The sequence below is a fragment of the Epinephelus lanceolatus genome, chromosome 7, assembly GCF_041903045.1.
Source record: "Epinephelus lanceolatus isolate andai-2023 chromosome 7, ASM4190304v1, whole genome shotgun sequence".
Taxonomy (NCBI): domain Eukaryota; kingdom Metazoa; phylum Chordata; class Actinopteri; order Perciformes; family Serranidae; genus Epinephelus; species Epinephelus lanceolatus.
This window is the reverse complement of record NC_135740.1, coordinates 44234560-44256329: the sequence shown is the minus strand read 5'-3', so window position 1 is coordinate 44256329 and position 21770 is coordinate 44234560. Positions and strand designations below refer to the sequence as shown.

General features: G+C 41.3%; 1 protein-coding gene across 1 annotated transcript in view; it reads right to left on the bottom strand.

Moving 5' to 3' along the window:
* The window catches only part of mgat4b (alpha-1,3-mannosyl-glycoprotein 4-beta-N-acetylglucosaminyltransferase B), a 184960-nt gene that overhangs the window by 44919 nt on the left and 118271 nt on the right, over positions 1-21770 (bottom strand). Inside the window, exons 7-8 of the mRNA XM_033632849.2 lie at positions 14425-14500; positions 8133-8247 (exon numbers count right to left, since the gene is read on the bottom strand). Coding sequence (XP_033488740.1) covers positions 8133-8247; positions 14425-14500 — 191 coding nt within the window. The remainder of the gene's footprint in view (positions 1-8132; positions 8248-14424; positions 14501-21770) is intronic.

Here is a 21770-nt window from a genome sequence, read left to right as displayed (position 1 = left end):
AAACCACAAATGTCCCTATCCAGAGTCAGTGTTTGGTTTGTCCATTCTAGGCTACTGTATAAACATGGCGGTGCAACATGACGATCTCTGTAGACGAGGACCTGCTCCCTACGTAGATATAAACGGTTCATTCAAGGTAATGAAACAGGCTGTACTCATGCACTGTCCGCATGTGTTCCTATGAAAAGTACTACACCAAATAAAGTCATTCATTCATTCATTCATTCATTCATTCATTCATAGGTGAATATTGTTGTTGGTGTCCTTTGTTTCTGCTCTGCTCCCCAGAGAAGGAGGAGAGCAGTTCTAGCAGACTGCCGCCCTCGACAGCGCCAGAGAAGCTGTCAGATAAATGAAGTGAAGTACAAGTATGAAGTGGCATGAGAGGAAAATACTCATGTGATGTACATGTACCTCAAATTTGTACTTCAGTAAAGAAACACTTGAACAAACACTTGAACTGTGTTAAAACTGGACTAAATGTGGTTCAAAAGTTAAAGAGTTTTGATGCACATTTAGGAGCTCTGTCACACTCAAATTAAAGTCATTTAATAGCTACTTTTTGCCAAATATTCTTAGTGTTTTTTGGCTGCAACAGAAAACACAGTTCTCTTTATTTTGTAGGACAAACACTGTCTCTGAAGTCTACTTTAAAACTGGTCTGAATGTGATAGAAAAGCATACATTATCTCAAGGTTACTTTTAACTGATGTTTTTTTTAGCCCCATGTTTGGATCTGCTGTGAAATATAGTCATTAAAATGTCAAAACCCTTCTATAAAACAATTAATGAGAGTTTCAACAGGTTGGTCTGAAAACAGGATGCTGACACGCCCTCAGAGGAGTCCAGTCTGAGTGACAGATTCATGAGTTTAAAAGTTCATCAGACACCAACATGCTGCAGAGAGGTTTATAAAGTCGTCACAGTGACATTGCATCCTACAGTCAGAAATGTGTATGAGTTTGGCCGACGCAGCGTCTTTGTTTAAAAACTTGAGCCAGGTTTAACTTTTCAGCCAGGAGCCCTTTGAGTCATGGAGCTAAAAATAAAGCCAAAAATCTTTAGCTGCATTCTCCCTCTGGCCATCATTGAGGTCGGTCGATTCAAAAATATCCAGGAGGAAAACAGATTGTGTGAGCTGTGTGATTTGGACCAAGTGCAAAGTGAGTTTATTTTTACATTTTCCATGAAACAGATCAACAAAGCCCTGAAATATTCTGGTGTACAGATGAGCAGAAAATTAAATATACTGTTTGATTTACATTATCACTCCGACCTCGTCACATATCGACGTTTGGTCATGGACTTTCCACGTCCACATATGATGTCCAAGGTACCCTCTGTGTGTTGGTTGTTGACGTTCTGGGACGCTTCAACTTCAGCCTGTTAAATGCATTGTCTGTTTTCAAAATGCACTTCTTACAATCTTACAGGAAGTGAACACCAGCCTCCCGGATGAAAGTCGGCAGTGAAAGTCAGCGATTGTTGGACCCATCCACCACCCCTCCTGTCTGGCCCTACTCAGACTTCTGCCAACTTAACTTTTGTTGTTGTCCCACCGTGTTTCCCCCTGATGTTGCTGGTTACCGTTAAACAATAGCCCTTTGTTAATAGAAATTGTGCAAATTTGCAGGAAAGCCCAATCAGTCATTTTTCAGCATTGGCAGTATAAAAACAAAATCGGGGAGTGCAGCAAAATGCCGCCTGCCTACTTTTGTTTATACAGAATGTGCCTTTTTCGGGGCAATGGGGGGCGTGAGCAAGTAACAAAACGTGTAGCTCAGTGTGTGACGTAAACAGTGACGTGGGAGGGAAGCCGCGGCTGGTCAGTCCTTCGGCGATTCTCTTGTAAGTCGGCCCGTTCTTCACCGTCCCCGTCATCTGATGGTTAATGGCCTCTTCGTTTGCGAGGACAAGGAGGGCGCGCAATTCCTTGTCTCCCCAGTTGCTCATCTTTACAGTGTCTGTCAGGTTTGTGTTTCCCTCTTGCTACTAGCTGCTCACTAATTCCTGCTATCAGCTGTTTCCTGTTTATCCACCGCCAGTGGCTCGCACGTGCGGCGTCATCAACAGCCCCTCCCACAAGTCATCAACAGCTCCTCCCACAAGTCATCAACAGCTCCTCCCGTTGCGGAAGGCCGCCTCGGTCTGTTTAAACTAAAAGGGTTCCGCCAACATGACGATCCTACGAGGCGGAAAATTGCCTCGGATCAACTCGCCTTTCCGCCTCTGTGTGTATAAACGCTCGCAGGTGGCCGGCAAAATGGCCCAACATTTGTGAAAAATCTGGCAGTGTAAAAGGGGCTAATAATAGTGACTGGCTGTGTATCATGTCAATGTGAAAGGACAGTTTTTTTCCTCTTTGTCTGATGGCAAAAGTCACTCCCTAAGCGCCGGTTTTCGGCGGCTTCAGAGTGAGATCAGGTTGGGGAGTTTGCTAACTTTGTCTTGAAAGCTTGGTGTTTTTTCAGATTTTGCCCGTACTACATAGTAAATGTTTCTGTCTGTTATTTATGAATGATTTTGTGCTTCATGTTTCCATCCAAATTTTAATCCAGATTTTAACCGGATTTTCAGAAAATCAGCAAAATGAAAATGTCAATTTATGTACTTTGCCATCCACTGTTGTTATGCAAATATTAGGAGTTGGTTCATTAAGATCAAAGGTGGATGGCGCCAATTCTGCAGTCAGTCTTTAAAAACTGGTGTATCAGTTTTCTTGATGGAACAATAATCGCAAAAGTTGAAGAATTTAAATATCTGGGCCTCTGGCTTGATTCCCAGCTATCCTTCAAACCTCATATCAACTCAGTCTCCAAGAAAATATTTGGTTGTCTCAAATCACTTTATCGTTCTGTTGATTGTTTCTCAAGTCCAGAAAAGAATTATAATGCAATTGATATTTCCAATATTAGACTATGCTGATGTTATCTATGGGAACACCTCTGAAACAAATCTCCGTCCTCTTCATGTATTTGATAATAGTCTTTGTAGATTTGTGCTCGGGTGTCCATATAGAACCCATCACTGTCTAATGTATGAGTCCTTGAACTGGCTGGCCCCCAAGTCCAGAAGGCATTATTTATTTTCAAGTGTATTCATTTCAATTTCTCTTCATATTTGAAACAATTTTTAATTCCTTTCAGTTCACAATACAGCCTAAGGCATATGGATCATATTTTTTTCCTTACACCTAGAATCAGCAAAGAAATCGGTCGTCGTGCTTTCAAATTCAAAGCTCCATCAGATTGGAACAACCTTCCTTGCTCACTTAGGTCTATCACTTCTTTTCACATCTTCAAATCACCTTTAATTACACATTTTCAAACATCCTGCTCTTGTTTCTGATTTATCTTTCCTTTTCTCTCTTGGACTCATTCTAGTCATACTTGCTTTCCTTTTGTTCACGTACTGTACTGTATGCATTCACCTTGCATACACTGTGAGTGTGATTGTGTATATAAATATGTATACTGTACTTGTGCATGCATGCAAATGTATTTATATGGGTGTGTAAATGTATGCTTAAGTGTACACAGGCCCACCTCTACGTATGTACTTTCACAGAGGGTTTTCTGATTGTATTTTGATTGTGTAATACTGGCTGGTATAGCGGGTGGCTAGGTTTGGGGAGCATTGTTGGAGTGTGCGTGTGTGTGAGTGTGTGTGTCCTTGTGTTTATATGTTTGGTATTATGTTTTGTATTTACTTTTTATTATGTTTGTATTGCTTATGTTTGTCATTATTTGTAAGGACCCTCTCGAAAATGAGATGGCACATCTCAAGAGGCTATCCTTGAATTAAAGAATAAAGAACAAGGTGCGCAACGAGATCACGTAACTAAAAGAGCGCCAGTCACACCTCAAATGAAGGAAAACAACAGATGTACAATAATGGAGAGCACACTGGACGATGAAAACAGAGACATCTCAACAACTAGTCTAATATTACAGCGCCATACGTTTGAGAGACTGTTCTGTTGACAGCACTTTGTGCACATAAGCATGTTAAACGCCATCCAGTGACAGTGACAAAAGCTTGCAGTGATCTCTGCAATGACAGTCCACCATTACTGTACGTCATCATTCATTTGCTGAATCTGTCTTCATTGCACCTCGTCGCATTTACCTTTAGACTACGCAAAACGTCTTTCATCTCCCACAAGTTTTTAAAGCTTTTTTGGAATATTTAGAGATTATTTCACATTTGTGGTGTTTCTATGCAGATATTTTATGCACAAATGAGCGTAAAAAGAGGTGGATGGAAACACACCTGTTGATGATAAAAGATGCTTTAGTTGTGTTTATGTTGTTGTTGTTTCAAATGTATAGGCTGCACTCTGGTTATGGACTCGCACTTTTTATAGTTCCTTTCTAGTTGTCTGACCACTCAAAGTGCTTTTGACACTACAGAGTCACATTCACTCATTCACACACACATTCACACACTGGTGGCTGAGGCTACCATACAGTACAAACTGCCACCTGCTACTCAGTTTAGACGTTCACACGCACAGCCACTGTGAGCAATTTGGGGTTCAGTATCTTGCCCAAGAATACTGTGATGACCCGCCACCCCACTCTGGTCCTGGTTTGTATGAATTTATGGCATCTAGTAAGACCGTGCATAATAATATGATAACATCCATGACACACTAATAAAAATGAAATTTCTTCTTCATATAAAGTTTGTCTTCGGAACAGCACCAGAGGAAACTTCATGTGGTCATTACGATCCTGAGAGTTCATCCTCTGGGGAGCAGGAGCTTCTGGGTCCAGATCTTTGAATCCGCCCACCACCATGACATGCAACAGCAGTTTCTTAGATGAAAACTGACTGATCTAACGACCGCAGCGGGGGGGACTAACGATTATCCAGTCAGCGTCACATGTGGGACTAACGCCATTGTCAAACTGTTGATGAAAACAACAAGAGTGACCGCAATAGACAAGATAAATGCTGCTATCGAAGCTGTTCTAAATCAACATGTTGTCTCACATCATTACTTCGGTCCACGCCACTCTTAAAACTGTGGTAGTAGTACCAGTATGTTGGCATGGCCACACATCATGGGGTCTTAAATTAATGTCAGAGTCATGTGGATATGTTAATGAAGAAGATGGAAAGAGAGTAGGAATGTTTTCATCACGTATTTTCTTCTGCAATATGACATTTTGTCCAGACGGTGGTGTTTCAGGAAAAAAGGTCAGGACGTCAAAGTCTGTTTCCCAAACCTGAGCCTGCTCCTTTAAACTCCTGGAGGTGTTCGACTTCTTCAGACGGAGGTTTTATTGTTTTACAGTTTGAGGTGATTTTGTTTCTTCTGGTTGTTTGTTCAGCAGTTTGAAGCTTCTCCTCGTTGTCAGTAATGACGTGCTGAGCACTCTATTAGAGGAAAGTGGAGCAGCAAAGCCTCATGGGAAGAAAATGACGCTAGGTAATTTTCTGTGTGTGTGTGTGTGTAGAAGCTGGAGTTGTAAACAGAGAAAGGAGTAAAAAGAAGAAGAAGAAGAAGAAGAAGAAGAAGAAGAAGAAGAGGACTCCCCTCAGAAATACACACATCTCTTTTTGCTGCCTGTGTGTTTTGTAACATTTAGCTGAAATATGACACACACACACACACACACACACACACACACATCTCATCTATTTTAGTCAAACTGTGTCAATTTTGGGACCTCATAGTGATTCAGTTTTGTCTTTTGCCAAAAATGTTTAGTTTTAGTCAGAAACTAAAAGACAAAAAAGTTAAGTCTTATTTTTATCCACATTTTTAATTTCAATATCTTATTTTTAAGCATTCTGAGGTGACGGCTGTCTCCATCTTTGTGTACAGTTACAATGGTGACGTCCTGAAATGTCTTGCTTTGTTTGCAAAGTCTGATTTGTGATATAAATAATGCCTTATTATCTGTCAAATAAATATTCAAATATTTAGTTTACTGTCACCGAAGACAACAAACAGCAAATATAGACATGTGAGAAGCTGGAAACAGGTTTTGTATTTTCTTTTTATAAAATATGACCAAAAAAAGATACACTGATAATCAGACTTGTTGATTAATCATTGCAGCTCTATTTCCTTTTTTTGAAGATGTGTTGATGTGAATCCTGGAAGTTTATGAACGTGTATTTTCAATCTTTTATTTATATAACGTAAAGTTTCCCACCAGAGAAACATTTCTCTGGCTCAGTGTTGAGTTTTCAATATCATCTGTTTCACATCAGAAATCTCTAATCAATAAGAAATGTTCTGCTGATCAAACGTCTGACCGTCCTGATTTCTGCCTCCGTCTCCCGACCGCCCGTCAGGCCTCCATCTGTCAGAGCTGGAAACAGTTCTGAGGGAAAACTCTGACTCTGGATCAGCTGGTGGTTCCAGGAGAGTAACTCCTGCGTTCCACGTGTCAGCGTCGGCTGATTGGATCCAGGAGGGCAGAAGTCATTGATTAGCCTTGGCAGAATAATTAGGGAGCGGATCAGACTGAGGCTGATGCTTCAATTAATCTGCAGGGTTTAATTTAACCATCAGACGGAGCTCTGCACAGCTGGAAGAATGAGTTCAGTTTCCAGTTTCACTTCCTGTTAGAAGCGCCTCGCGTCACTGATTCACTGACGGCTGCAACAGAAGCTTCTCAACGTTTATTCTTGATCTTTGGGAACACTTGGTGAAACTCGACAGTCTGCTACTCGATTCTCAGAGGTTTCAACCACATCCAGTCATCTAGGAAATAAATTATCATGTGTTCGGATATCACACATCGTTCACTGACAGTCTGCAGTTGTCAGGAACCTGCACAGCCTCTGTCAGACGCGTCACGTCAATAGAAACCTAGGGGGCACGTGCCCCCTCAGATTTGAGGGATGATTTTTTTTTTTCAACCAATTTTATTTTACTTACTTTACCTTACTTATTATTTTACCATCTAGCTATGATCAGTGGTCATATTGAGTGAAATGTATTCTAAATAATCTCCTTCATCTCAGGCCCATTTAGTGGCCGTAACTTGCATAAAATGCATAAATGGTAATTTACGCATTATTTATTAGGATTTAGGGGAGATTTCCTGTTAGTAGTGATCACACACGGCATCAGAGCAACCATCTTGATAATAAACGATCTTTGGCCGATCATGTGACCGCTCACAGCTTTCCCATTGGATTTTAGCCACCCGGGTCTCCCACTGGACAGCCGATCTTACCGGCTTGACATCTAGGCTTCCGGGTAAGCTATAAACACACCGATGGGATTGATGTCAAGGCTGAAGTGTCCTGCTTTCATTAAAAAAAGAATTACATCGCTCTTATTTTCCGTTCTGGAAATAGACGCGAAAGAGTACGACTATACCCCCCCCAACCCCCGGTATCGCCGGCGATGACGGCGATCTAACCTAAGGGTTAACGTTAGCCTATAATGTCTGGACTATAATGTTTGCCTGACTTAACAGCTACTAGTAGCCTAGGGAGTATCCATGGAAGTATCAGAAAAACTTGGGACGGGATTTATTTCGGTGTATCTGTGTTTCAACGTTAGGCCACCTAACAAGATGGGTGAGTGTGTATGATTGTGTCCTTTTTTATTGCCTTGGCACGCCCAGTTGCCAATAACATTGGCTATCGTTATCTACGTCACGTTACGTTTTGCTGTCAGTAGTGGGAACCGGCCTGGGTTCACATTTGTGTGTATTAACATTAGTGTGTAGCCAAATATTTTATGCAATACAATAAGCTTAGCTATGTTTGCAATATTTTCCTAGCTGCTAGGGTTTGTTTGAGAAAAACTCCTTTCCTCCTTACACAAAATAGTTTACATGGCAAGGTGTAGATGCGTTAAGTGTGTGTGTGTGTGTGTGTGTGTGTGTGTGTGTGTGTGTGTGTGTGTGTGTGTCTGGACGGGGGGGTCGGCTTTGAGTTTGGGCCCTATCCAACCTCAAGGCGTTGTGCAGCAGGGGCTCAAAATAAGTGATTTGAGGGCATCCCCCCAAAAAATTCGTGCGTGCGCATAGCGCACGAACCCAATCCACTGTGCCCCCTCACATTTTGGGGTTGCATGACGCCCCTGGCCTCTGTGTTCATTATAATAATGAGGAATATTATTATTATCATGGTAGAATCCAACAGCAGCGACTCACCGATGAAGCCGAGCTGAGAAAACTCGAGGATCATCCATTCCTCCGACGGCTGCTGCAGTGCGAAGTTCTTCATGGTGGTGAAGTAGTTCGGACGGGCAACGATATCATCCTCCAGCTGTGACAGAGATAGCGACAGAAAGAGGTTAAAGAAGTATTCGGATCTTTTACTTCGGTAAAAGACCAAATACTAAAACGTGTAAATACTCCTTCACAAGTAAACGTCCTGCATTTAAAGCTCTAACTCTAACCACGCAGCTGTAGTTCCTTAAACTTAAAGAGAAACTTAATTTAGTTAATTTGTTTATGTTTTCACTAACTTTATACTTAAAGTTTTGTGGGAATAATCATTTGAAAATGCATAGTTCTGATTTTTTTTTTAAAGTTGTATGAGCTACTTATCCACAGTCAGTACATAAACTCTAAAAAATGCTAGGTTTAATTTAACCCAACTTGGGTTTGTTCCTGTGACTCAGCGCCGGCTCAAATATGGATCAAAGAAGCGTTGGGTTACTGTGACCCAGGATGTTGGGTTGATTGGACACCCCAGTGTTACACAAATATCCTCCTGAGAAAGAGGGGTACACAGGTACATGAATATATATTTTCTTGGTTTATTTTTATTATGAACATGGGCTACAGGTGTGGCATGTCACATGACTGGCTCAGGCAGCACTATGGGTATTTAAGATGCCAACATACTGTCATGTATGAGAAGTCTGAGGAAGAGTCGTGCGGCTCCAGACGTCACACTGCATTAAAACCCTTGTAAACGGCAGCTACTTGGTGTGCAGACTTTTTTACTTTGCCAGATGTGTCTTTGGTCCAGCACCCGCTCTGTTGGATGTTGGGACATGTGTGTAATTTGTACTGTTTTTTATTGGACAAGCGAGCATGCTGGGTCAAAGTAATCCAGCACTGGGTTACTTTGACCCAGCGCTGACCTTTGAATGCTACGGGTGGACTGTAGAGGGTGACACGGGAGTGGATTTTCAGTCCTGTCCCATCCCACTCCCACAAAAATAATCCAATCCCATCCCAATCCCACGAAAAAAAAAAAAAAATCCTGTCTCGTCCCAATCCCACAAGAATGACTCCTGTCCCATCCTGCTCCCGTGTGAATTTTACACGTCTTACAAGCAGCGTACGAAGATTTAACGCTGTCACTCTCAAGTCTTTCTTCAGTACTCCAGACTTGCCCGAAAGCTCTGTCAGGGTCATTTTCCTTCACTTTTACTTGTAACTCTGCCTTCCCTAATGGTGCATTCATTTTGTACTCGGAGGTCGGAAATTCCCAGTTCCCAGTTGGAAGTTCAAACTCGAACGCACCCTGAGATTGGATTTCCAACTCGGAGCAACCGCATCAACCCCGACTTACGAATTCAAGATGGCTGCCGGTACGTCATGCGCTGGTCAGGTGGCTGGTTGCTGTTTGGTTGCAGCCAGCCACTTACAGGAGAGAATAAAAAAGAATAAAACAAGAAGATCGACCAGCTTTATATTAAAAATAAGGACATGTATTCATTGTGGAACTGCATATTTGTATATAAAGACTTGACTGCTATTATTATGATTCCCAGTCCCGCCCGCTCCAGTTGACTTTTTTCCCATCCTGTCCCAATCACGTGACGGATAGTGAAACTGATTCCCATTCCGTGGGAATCCCACAGGAATCACGTACCCTGTGGGACTTCTGAAAAAATGTCAGCCTCTAGTGGATTGTATAAACTCAAGTTTTTATTTTAAAAGACTACTGGTGTTTCTACATTTTTCTCTCCTATTATATCTCATATGTACATTAAATTATTGCTGACCAAATTCCACGGTGGCTCATATATTTTGACATTTTAGCACCTTCTAGAGTTTCCATTCATTTTTATATAGTATATTGATATGGCTTTGTTAAATGTGGTCCCTTATGACTTCAAGTCATCATGAACTTTCACATTTTTTGGGTTCTTCGTTCACTGTGACGATGTAAGAGAAAATGAAAGGTTTCTTCATAAATTCAGCGTAAAGTGGGGGGAGCAGTTGATATGTCTTCCTTTAATGCAAGATTTAATATATTCTATGAAACATAATGTAAGGGCAAAAACTCAGAGGAAAGCAATGCTCTTAAAAACTCACACAACACGTCACATTAGGTCAAACGAGGGAGTCGGTGCCCTTAACTCTTCAAACTGTCTATGATGCATGTCACTATTTTTCATCTTGGAAAAGAGGATTAAGTTCCCGGAAATAATACAAAGTTAAGGATGGGACAGTGTAACAGAGAGAGCTGCCTAAAAACGTTCCCACAGAGGTGTCAGATCAGAAAACACTCACAGGGAATAACAATGGTTTAGATAAACGTGTCACAGATCAACAGAAAACAGCGTCGCAAATGGGAGCGAAACCCTTAAAACAACAGTCTCACACAAATCACATTTAAAGGCAGAAGACACATGAGGATTTGTTATTTCATTATTAACCTAATTATTTCATTATTTTACAGTAAGAACTTCCTGATCCTGAAGCCCTCAGCTCGGCAGACAGCGCTCTGATCATTCAGCTCCTTGACAGACATTTACATCCTTTACTTTTATCACAGGGGAGTCGACATGGAGTAATTACTTCTCCTCCTCCACCTCCTCCAACCATCACTACACACCACAGAGGAAAAACTCTGCAAAGTTCAGAGTGAGTTTAGGTGTCAAAACACGGAGTCTGGCTCTGTGTTCCTGTCAAAACGCTTGGTGTGGGAGCAGCTGAAGCTCCAGCAGAGATGATGGCAGGGAAGTTTTCTCCATCACCGGAGAAACAGCCAGAAAAATAACACAGTTCAGCTCTGGCAGGGAGAGCTGCGTTCAAGGACAAAGCTGCGGATCACAACAGGCCTTCACACCAAGATCCAGACTGCGAAAATCACTGGAAACTGTTTACTGTCAGAGAGCTGAGCTGAAAACGCTGCTCATTTCCATCTCACTGAGGAAACTCAAGAATCCTCCTTTATTTTTAACTCCCAACATCCATCACCCGTCTGTTTACATTTCTACCTTTCTCTGCTTCTCTTTGTTCCTGCTGTCACTGAAGAAATGTTCCTTATTTTACTCTGATTCCACAACAGGAACTTTTAAGGAACTTAATTTACATTAAACCAGAGGATCCATTTGGTCTCTGGCCTCCAGATAGTGTCAGATCTATGTATCAAGTTGGTGTTTGTAGCGCTTAACGTTGCTGGCTGGTGAAGTACGCGAGATATTTTCCATTTTTGAAAACCTGAAACAGACACCACTGTTTGATGTTTTGCAGGTTTTTGTTTGAACTCAGAGATTTAATGAGCTGTGGAGACAGCCATTTGAGACAGTGACGAGGAATTAAAAGATATATGAAAAGATCTGTATCAAACAGTTGACTTAAACACCAAACTCTGATAATAAAATATAAAAAATAAAAATTCATGCATCCAGATATGGACCTTTGCCACATGCCATTCTCTGTCTGTCTTTCTCCCCTCATTTCCTGCCATCCAGGGTCCAAAATTAACTTTTTGGTCTACCTACTGCAACTCGTTGTGTTTCGGCATTGTCGTGATTAATCATAAACCAAACTCGCGGCCGCTGCTGCAAGGACACAGCCTTTGCACATGGAGCATCTTGTGTCTTTGAATTATATTTTGCTATTTTTGTGGAGGTGGACGAGCTGATTAAAGCTGCTGCTTTTGAGCTGGTGGATGTTTTTTTGCTGTTTTATGTTCCCTCTCTCTAAAATCAGATTTTTAGGGACAAAGGTGAATAAAATCTGTCAACACGTGAGAGACGTCTTCCTTTATTAACCTTCAACAAGTGAACTCAGGTGCAGTTCACCACCTGATGGAGTTTTTTCACACTCTGGAATGTTTTCTCTCCCTCAGGTGTCGGACTGAGTCTGCCGTCTGTTTCTTCTTCTTTTCATCTTTAAAGGGAACAAAGACTTGTGTGATGAAGCCACAGAGACACCTCCATTAACGTGCCCGTCAGTCTCACCACACTGCAACAGTTTCATCAGCTTCATACCACTGGTGGGATTACATCAGAGACACTTTTTATTTTAATGGCCGTCCTGATTTATTAGAGTCAGTACGGAGACATCAGGTGTAACTGTCGACTCATGCTGCGGAGATTTTACACCGTGAACATGTTTAGTCACTTCATGTGGTGAGAGGATCATATTGTACTGCTGCAAATTCAGCATCATGTCAGGAGCACTGAGAGATATTTAAGATATTTAATATTTATTTAACAAGAAAGTCAGATGTTTCATGTCTCTACAAAATCATCACCTGATTTTCTCTTTTGCTTCCAAAGGACAAGAGTCATGATTGCTACGACCTCTGGAGGGCGCTGTCACTTCAGCCCATTTCTGACCAAAGATTCGCGATGAGACGAGTTGAAACATGCGACTACAACATTCTGTTCTGCAATGTTCTGAAACGGTTTCATCTCGTTGTTAATCTTTGGTCTGAACTGGGCTTTAAACATAATCACGTCTGATTTTGGGACATTTGCTGATACAGCTGGTGTCGTTTTTGCTCGCTTATATTTATTTGGAAAGTTAAATAAACTAGAGCTTTGATTCTCAGTTCAAATCCGAGTTTCCGGGTTCGGACTGAGCTGTAATTTCTCAAAATTGCCATCAACCTATTAAAATTGATGGAAATACTGAGATTTTGAGTTACATAATTTGACAAAAAATTAGAATTAGGGGTCATTTGCTCACATACTGTGCACATGCTCAGATGACACATGAAACTGGCATGTCATGAGTTGCATTGGACTGGAGGGAAAACAAGAGATAGAGAGGGGCTGTGAGGTGACTTGGTTGGCAGTGTTTGCCTCTGCTTCACCTGCAGTGGGAAAGATGTGCGACGACAGACTTTTGTAATAACAGAAAGAAGAGACAAAGATGAAGTGGTGCCTTCAGCTTTTATTAAATGTTTTATTATTAAAACTAGAATTACCGTCTTCACGGTTGTATGCCTCTGAGGACAAGCTAAGTTGCACTGACTGTTTGCATGCATGTCTGAGAAAACATTGATGCTTTACACACAGTGGATCTGGACAATGGACACCCAGTATCTGACCAAATGTCTCCCCTTCTGTTCCATGATGCTGAATAATGGACAGAAAAGTGTTTTTGGATAACATTATGATGTCACAGTGAAGCTGACCTTTGACCTTTTGGATATTAAATGTCATCACGTCATCATTTTGTCCAGTTAGACATGTCTGCCATAATAAGCATAAGCTTTCTGAGTTATGGCCCAAAAACAAGGTCAAAAAGAAAGGGTTGTGAGGTCACAGTGACCTTGACCTTTGGCTTTTGACCAACAAAATCTAACCAGTTCTTCCTTTAGTTCAAGTGGACGTTTGTACCAAATTTGCCGAAACTCCCTCAAAGCATTCTCGAGATGTCACTTTCCCGAGAATGAGACGGATGCAAAGCCACAGTAAACTTTGACCAATGACCACCAAAAAGTAATGAGTTCATCTCTTAATCCAAGTGGATGTTTGTGCCAATTTTGAAGAATTCCCTTGAAGGTGTTCTTGAGATACCCCGTTCAAAAGCATGAGATGGACAAGGTCACAGTGACCTTGACCTTTGGCCTTTGACCAACAAAATCTAATGAATTCATTGTTGAGTCCAAGCAGACGTCTATGCCACTTTTGACGAACGTCCTTCCAGGCGTTCGTAAGTAATCGTGTTCACAACAATGGGGTGGACGGACTGCTGAAAACATAATACCTCTGGCCACGGCTGTTGCAGATGCCGATTTTTTAAAATCTTTTTTTGTTCTTTTTTTTTTCCCTCCGTGGAAATTTGAGTTTTAAATCAGGCTCGGGTCAGGCCTGGACAGAAACTATGCAGGTTCATGGAGGGTTGGGTTTGACGTTTTCAATCAAAGCTCTAAACTGAATGAATAAAAAATCTCAATTAGTAAAATGAAATTTTGTGATTTATTTACTTTTAAAAAATGCACATAGTTTGGTTGGTAGCAAACATTTCTTAGGTGTTGTTTTTTTTATGACACAATAATGTCACAGATAATACATTCAGTTTAATATCCATTTTTTCACAACACTGACTCAGTACGATAACAAGATCATGTCCCCATTCTGTTTCATAATAACACTGTTTTTATTTACTAATTAATTCCAAGTGCTGTTAGTAATTTTTTTAAATTTCTGTTACACTTCTTGCAGATGTGTCACATTAAAATCCTACCAGGAAATACAGGAATGTAAGGCTTTTATTCTGACAGTGTTTTCTCTCCTACCTGGACGTAGTAAGTTCCTTTAGACTGAGCGTACATCATCAGGAAACAGTAGTCCAGGTTCTGCTTCGTCCTCCACCTGCAGGAGGAGGAGGAGGAGGAGGAGGAGGAGGAGGAGGAGGAGGGGCGAAAAATGATGTAGAAAAGCAGAAAAAAAAAGATGAAGCAGGAGCAGTGAGGAGTGAAGAAAAATGAGGAGGGGAGGAAAGAAGGAGAAAGAGGAAGAGGAGGAAGACAAATGTTAGCAACAAGAAAAACTGTTTACCGTCCTCTAATACACACATTTACACACTCACAAACACACACACACACACACACACACACAGGAAGCTGTAATAACAGGCTGCTCAGTGGATAATCAGAAAAATGCCACCAGGGACAAAAGATTCAATGAGCCATGAGATCACACACACACACACACACACACACACACACACACAAACAACCACGCACACACAGCGACTGTACACACACTGATATGGAGGGATCCTCCAAGAATAACCAGTTGAGCAGCTTTGGAGGACACAACGCTGCATCATCATCACCATCTTCATTGTTTCAACATGTCCTGTCCTTCTCTTTATCACCATCTGCAGCTGCATTTAGCAGCACACTAGTCGTTAAGTAAAAGTACTGGTAACACGAAGTAGAAATACTCCATTACAAGTAAAAGTCCTGCCTTCCAAACCCTGCTGAGGTAAAAGTACAGAAGTGCTCTGAGTTTCAGAGTTGCGAAAAAATCTAGGAGTAATGGAAAACAGTTTTTATTGTTTAAAGTTCCAAATAATTTACCAAAAAAGATCTAAATAGGGATGAAAATAAAGCATAATGAAAAAATTATATACAGGTAAAAAAACTATTATGTATATTACAATGGACTGAAATGAGACCACACTGAAAGATAAAAGTTGGTGTACGATCACTGAGACAAAGAGACCATCATGAATCACACAAGAAGAAAAAATGTAAATTTAGACGCTGCAGGACGGAAAGAGAAACCGGATAACAACAACAGATGATAACCAGCAGCTCTTCTTTTTCTTATTTGCATCATTTCAGCGTGTCTCTGAACATATTTACATTCAGAACAGGAGCATCGTCACTACCATCAGTGGAAACACCTGCGGAGATGCTGCATATATTGAACAATGTTCCTGCTGCCACAAATACAGCAGCCAGATAAAATATCTGCTGTTTCTTTCATGAAGATTGGAGGGATTAAAGATTTAACGCCACATGTTTCCAACGACACCTTCGGCCAGTGTGATGGAAAAAATCCCGCAGGTTCATAAACACCAGTCGGTCCCAGAAAGTGCACAAAGCAATCAGCAGCGAATTGAATCAGTGTGTGTTCAGACGAGCTCAGTAAACAGCCGAGCGGCTCTACGACAGAACAAACACACGGCTCAATGTTTACAGGGAACTCAGGTGTTTCTGCTCAGAGCATCGCAGCTGAGGAGAGTCTACAACATGCTTCATCGATTTTTAAGGAAGAAGTACTCTGATTTTTTTAACTTAAGTAAAAGAACTAATACCAAAGTGCAGGAACACTCTGTTAGAAGTAAAAGTTCTGCATTCAAAACTTCACTTAGGCAAAAATACAAAAGAATTGGCATTAAAGAGGCACTTCACTGCTGGAAACATGACCTTTTAATAAAACTAGGATGTCTCTGGGAGAAAACCTACAACTACCAGAATGCACTGCGCTGTACCGGACCAATAAAAGCTCCTGCTGGTTAGTGATGTAATGCGAACACGTGGGTTTGAAACAATGGCAGCTGGCTGATAAGAAACGATCTCTTACAGTAAACGATAAGGTAAAACATGTTTCTGAGGTGAGAAATAGGAATAGAATCTTGGTTTATATTTGCTCAGCGCTGCTTAGTTTTACCGATTGATCTCAGTTTTTCAGCCTCCATTTTCACTGTGCAGGAAACAGTATGGCGCCCACTTCCTGTTCACACACTGTTGCTATTCAAATAAACACAAGAAGTTTGTGCTCTAGAGAAAGGATCAGCACTCAGTGAATAACCTCCTAAGCCCTATGATAAGCTAATATGGCAAGGCTTAACTATACAGACCAGTGAGCCGTGAACGTCTTTGGGGTCATCGGAAGGGAACCTCCTTTCACCAGTGTTTCGTCTAGTTGGTCTCACGACACCTCCAGGAGGCTAGACAGTGATCTCTGGCGTCCCAGAGACACTCCCCTAATGCCAGGTCTCACTGCTCCCCACACCGACCCAATAACCCCCTTTACCTTACTTACACATGGCTTTCTCAGCCCAAACAGCACTGCCACCTTCAACCAAACCCAGGCTCCGTTTATGCGAGCTCCAGGTAGAGACAGTGCTGATACTACCTTTCCTAGCACATTCACCATACTCTATTTCACACGTTACATATCATAACTACAATATAAGCTAAAGTTAAAGGAGATAAATAAACTAACAGGATCAGCAAACACACTCACCTTGCCGCATGGTCTCAAACAAAAGAGATTCAAATAGGCCACTCCCACACTTAAATACTTCCTCTTCCTGGATTTCCTCCTGAGAGGAAGTGGATCTCTCCACATGATCTCAAGGAGTTATGTACCCTGCTTAGTAGTTCCCCCTGCTGGCCCCCAACTGACATTATTCCTCGTCATCCAAATGCACTGACTAGCTCTGGCTGCTTCATCTGACATTTCCTTCACTGTCTTCCTCAAACTCTGTCCCCGCACTCCGAGTTCCCCCAGGAGCAAGACAGCTGATCTTGCTATGAATCCCCTACACCCCACTTCCACTGGACAAATCCTAGTTTTCCATCCTCGCTGCTCAGCTTCTGCTCCTAAGTCTGCATATCTAAGCTTTTTTCTAAGAACTAATTAGAATTAAACATGACACTACAATATGTTTCTTAAGAACATTTTAGGCAAGGAATATAATGTATTGACATTATCTTGATTTATATTCAATCAGCACAGACTAGTTTTCCCGTCTGATTGGATGTCCCGTCTGCAAGTCTGGTTGTGTGTCTCTTGATCTGCTTCTATTCTCTATATGTTTTGTGTCCACGGCGGCGGCATGGGTGATAGGCTATGTGAAAATGCACACAAACAATACACATACTGCCCAAGTTGTTTTGATACAAAGCTGGTTGAAAATCGGCGAAGTATCAGTTTAAATATGCTTAAATTCACCATGTTCCTGCAGCAGAGGTAAGTGCAAAGAAGCCCTGCCGCTAGTTAGCTCCCACCCCCAGGTGGTAGGTAGTGCAGAGCGACTAAGGTGAGCTAACCAGCGAGGTCGAAGGATGAGTAGTGGGCACTATGTTTCACTATGAAAGTCATTTACATCACAAAACATTAAACTATCACCACCTCTTGATGGATAGTGTTTGAAAATGTGGTGCTAAAGCTCACTGAGTCAGTGGAGCGCTGGACTAAAAGGAAGGTCTCTCGTACATATTTCATGTCATTTCATGTTTTTTCTAAAATTTATCCAGTTAGTTAACTGGTTACTGACACCCCTGACCTGAAACAACCATTACCATCCCATAAGGCTCTGCTGCAATAGAAACGTTGTTCACTCTTCCAGTGAACAGGACAAACCTCAGATACGACTTGGCAACTGGAGATATTTCTAAACCGCTCAGCTCGTACAATCCTTCGACTCAGATATGAGCCAGAAAGCAAAAGTAATGCCAGCAGGACTCAACCAACCTATGACCAATGAGAGCTTTACAATGAACAAAATGCTTGGATATAAATCAATAAATATATTTACAGATAGAGTTTTTACATGTTGTTGCTTCTCTGTCTTTTGCTGAGGTAAATACACTGGTTGCTTTTAGTTCTAAATGTCTGGACCTTGGACACAGTGGGACAACATGGATCAACAAACATGATCCTGTTTATATCTGGCTTCATCTGAGGCCACTGACCCTTATCATTATACACTGAGTTTCCTGGTGTTCAGTCTGATGGAAACATTAATCTCCACCTTGCACAATGTAATAACTTCTTGCACTTTTACCGAAACTATTTATTCAACGTAATAACTTGACATATATTACAAGAAAACAAACAAAATCCAATGCTTGAACGGAATACTAAAGATTCATTTTCAGAAAACAGTTTTTACGATATATATAGCATCATTTTTTATTACACAAAAATTCAGGTGTGAAACCCCACATTAATTGAATAAATTAACCCATTTTTCACCCACCTCTTCTTTAGATGATGTCTAAACATTTAACATTTTTCTAATTAAGAATTACAAGTCAAAGATTTCAGTTTCTGACAAAGTATTCCCCACATCCTTCAAATATTACACATGTTGAAGTAGTCAATATCTTTGTTGTTGATGTTTTGTCTTTGGCCCTGTTCCTGAGGTGGATTCTGAGAAAGTTTTCTTTACTTTAGTGTATAAAACACTTAAAATACACACAAAGGAACAATCTGCAATCACTGTTTGTGGTTTGCACTTGAATGGCAAACTATAAAAGTAAATGATCAGGGTACAATTTGATCTTCTGGACCTTGGACGTTCAGGGACATTGGAGAAAAGTCAACAAATACGCCTAACTTTCCAGAGGCCCGATTGGCTGCTGGTGTTGTCGTCCTGGTTATATGTGAGGGAGCTGGCTGGATTTTATCTCAGTGCATTCTGATCGCCTGGTGTTCAGTCTGTTGGTACATTTGCACTTTGTGAGACTCTCACTGATCGAGGGGAGAAACATGGGGAACTCTCAGACTTACACACAAGAGGACTTCGACAGGTATTCTCTTGAGCTTTATCAAACTACCTTCCAGCGCCCATGCTTCCTGCCAGATGTAGGCATAGACGAGTCTCTGCTGAAATATTCTGGGATCAACTCTAGCGCTGTGCTGCAGTCTTACTCCAATGAGCTGGTCAGCATGGTGCCAGATTATATTGAGAAGTTTGGATCTAGTTTGGGTGCGGTGACTTCATTTCCAAATGCTGTTGGACTCGGAGCACTGGTGATATCCATGATCATGGAACTCGCCATTAAGATCAACACTGAAACAACTGAAGATTCATACAGCATGTTCCGACGTGTTTTTGGTGAAGAGAAAGCCTCAAGTGTCCGAGACACAATGTCAGAGTACGTGAGGCGCCATCGCATGTTCATGAACAATGACCAACTGCTACAGGACGAAATACGGCGACTAGAACAGCAGCTGAGCAACCACCTCACCATCCTCAGGAACTCCCTGCTGCATGACCAGCAGATGAGCACCCGTGGGTTCAAAATCTGGGTGAATGGAGCCTCCTTCCACGTCCAGATGTTGATTCACAGAGCTCGACTAAATACTCGGACTGGCAGACAAATATCAGACAATGTTCACACAATCGAAGCTGCCATCAGTTTGTACCTGACGGACCTGGATCGTTTGCTGGAGAAATACAAGACTCACATGTCAAATTCGATCACTTTCAAACATACATCGGGATTTTGTGCTACAGGGATGGGATGCAGTAGAGATACTTGTACCGTAACATATTATGAGGGAAATTGTAGAATTGAAAAATTGAATGAAAATAAACCCTGTAGAGAGCCTGATTTTAAGATGGCTTACATGAATCAGATTGTCTCTAATTATGAACCAATCTCAGGTTTAAAGAGCCATTTTTCAAATATCAAGAACAACCTCAACTCTCTGATCAACCAGCATGGTTCATTCACTCTGCCATCGAGAGGTTAGTTTAGTTTTTCGTGAATATGTTCACCCCAGTTGGCCGAATAAATGCTGGCATTGTGTGTTTCTGCAAAACACGGATACATTACATTTGTATGTTATCATGTTGCACATATACAGAAACTGTCCTTACATTTCAACAGTGCTGTGGTTAATGTGTGTTTATGTTTCGGCACAAACACTACCTGGTAATGGTCGGTAAAAGGTCATGTTTTGGCTTAAAATACCTGCTTTCTGTGGCACTATTCCGGCAGGAAACGCAGCAATGACTCAATAAAAAAACTTCCTGCTTTATTGTCTGCAGCTTGACAGGTGTCTCATCTAGGTTACACACCATCCACCATCTCCTTCACCTCCCATTGACAAAGTCATCTCATAGAAATGTTGATATGATACGTATGAAACGTGCAAATGTAACAGATCTGTATTTCTCTGTTTTCCTAAGGTGACTGGGCTGATATATGACACAGTGATGGGAAAAATAATGTTAAAGAAAAATATTGTATAAAAATTGTTTGTTTCCAATTTGTGAACTGAACTGACTGAGTGACAGGATTCCTCATTAACTTCTTGTGTCACCAAAGATCGACTTTAAGTGTTAAAACACTGCATGTGTATGTGATCCTGCATTTTTTAAAGTACATCTACTTCTTTTCCCTCATTAAAGAAATCAGAATCTTTGAATTTGCAGACATTGTTCATTTCAACAGTTAAAAGGGACAGTTCACCTAAAATCAAAAACACATATTTTTTCTCTTATGCGGGATTTATACTTCTGCGTACAATCACTTCACAATAAAAGCTTTTACATAACCAAATAACGGGAGACTTTTATTGTGAAGAATCTACAGGAAATGAACCGTGTTTATCACTGAATTAGTGGAATTTGTTTGCTGCTATTCTTCAGTAAAAACAAGTTTACTGATACTGCAGGAAGGAAGAGTGAAAGCAGAGGTTTAATGTGAGATGAAGAGCTGAAGACAACAGGTTCTTACTGCTCCTCTGAAAACAGCTCACCTCCGACAGGTAAACTTCTTTTACCTGCCCTGCTGTGTAATGGAAAAACACTTGTTGCAAAGTAATGGGGAATGTTAGCTGTGAATCAGCCTGCTGCTTTTAAACATCATCACTCAAGACAAGCCGTCATGGGTTAAAGATACAGCCTCAAGCGGGTAGCCCTGTTGTACTGGGGACACAAATTCCTGCAGCACTGAACTGACATGCTGAGTCAAACCAAACCAAACCAAACCAAGCCACAGCACGTGAGTATGGAAAAGGGGTAGTGGAGACAGACAACCATTCAAGCTCACATTCACACCTATGGGCAATTTAGAGTCCCGAGTTAACCTAACCTGCGTGTCTTTGGGTCTTTGGACTGTGGGAGGAAACAGGAGAACCCAGTTTGATTGATGGTTTTGTCTTTGGCCCTGTTCCTGAGGTGGATTCAGGGAAGGTTTTCTTTACTTTAGTGTATAAAACACTTAAAATACACACAAAGGAACAATCTGCAATCACTGTTTGTGGTTTGCACTTGAATGGCAAACTATAAAAGTAAATGATCAGGGTACAATTTGATCTTCTGGACCTTGGACGTTCAGGGACATTGGAGAAAAGTCAACAAATACGTCTAACTTTCCAGAGG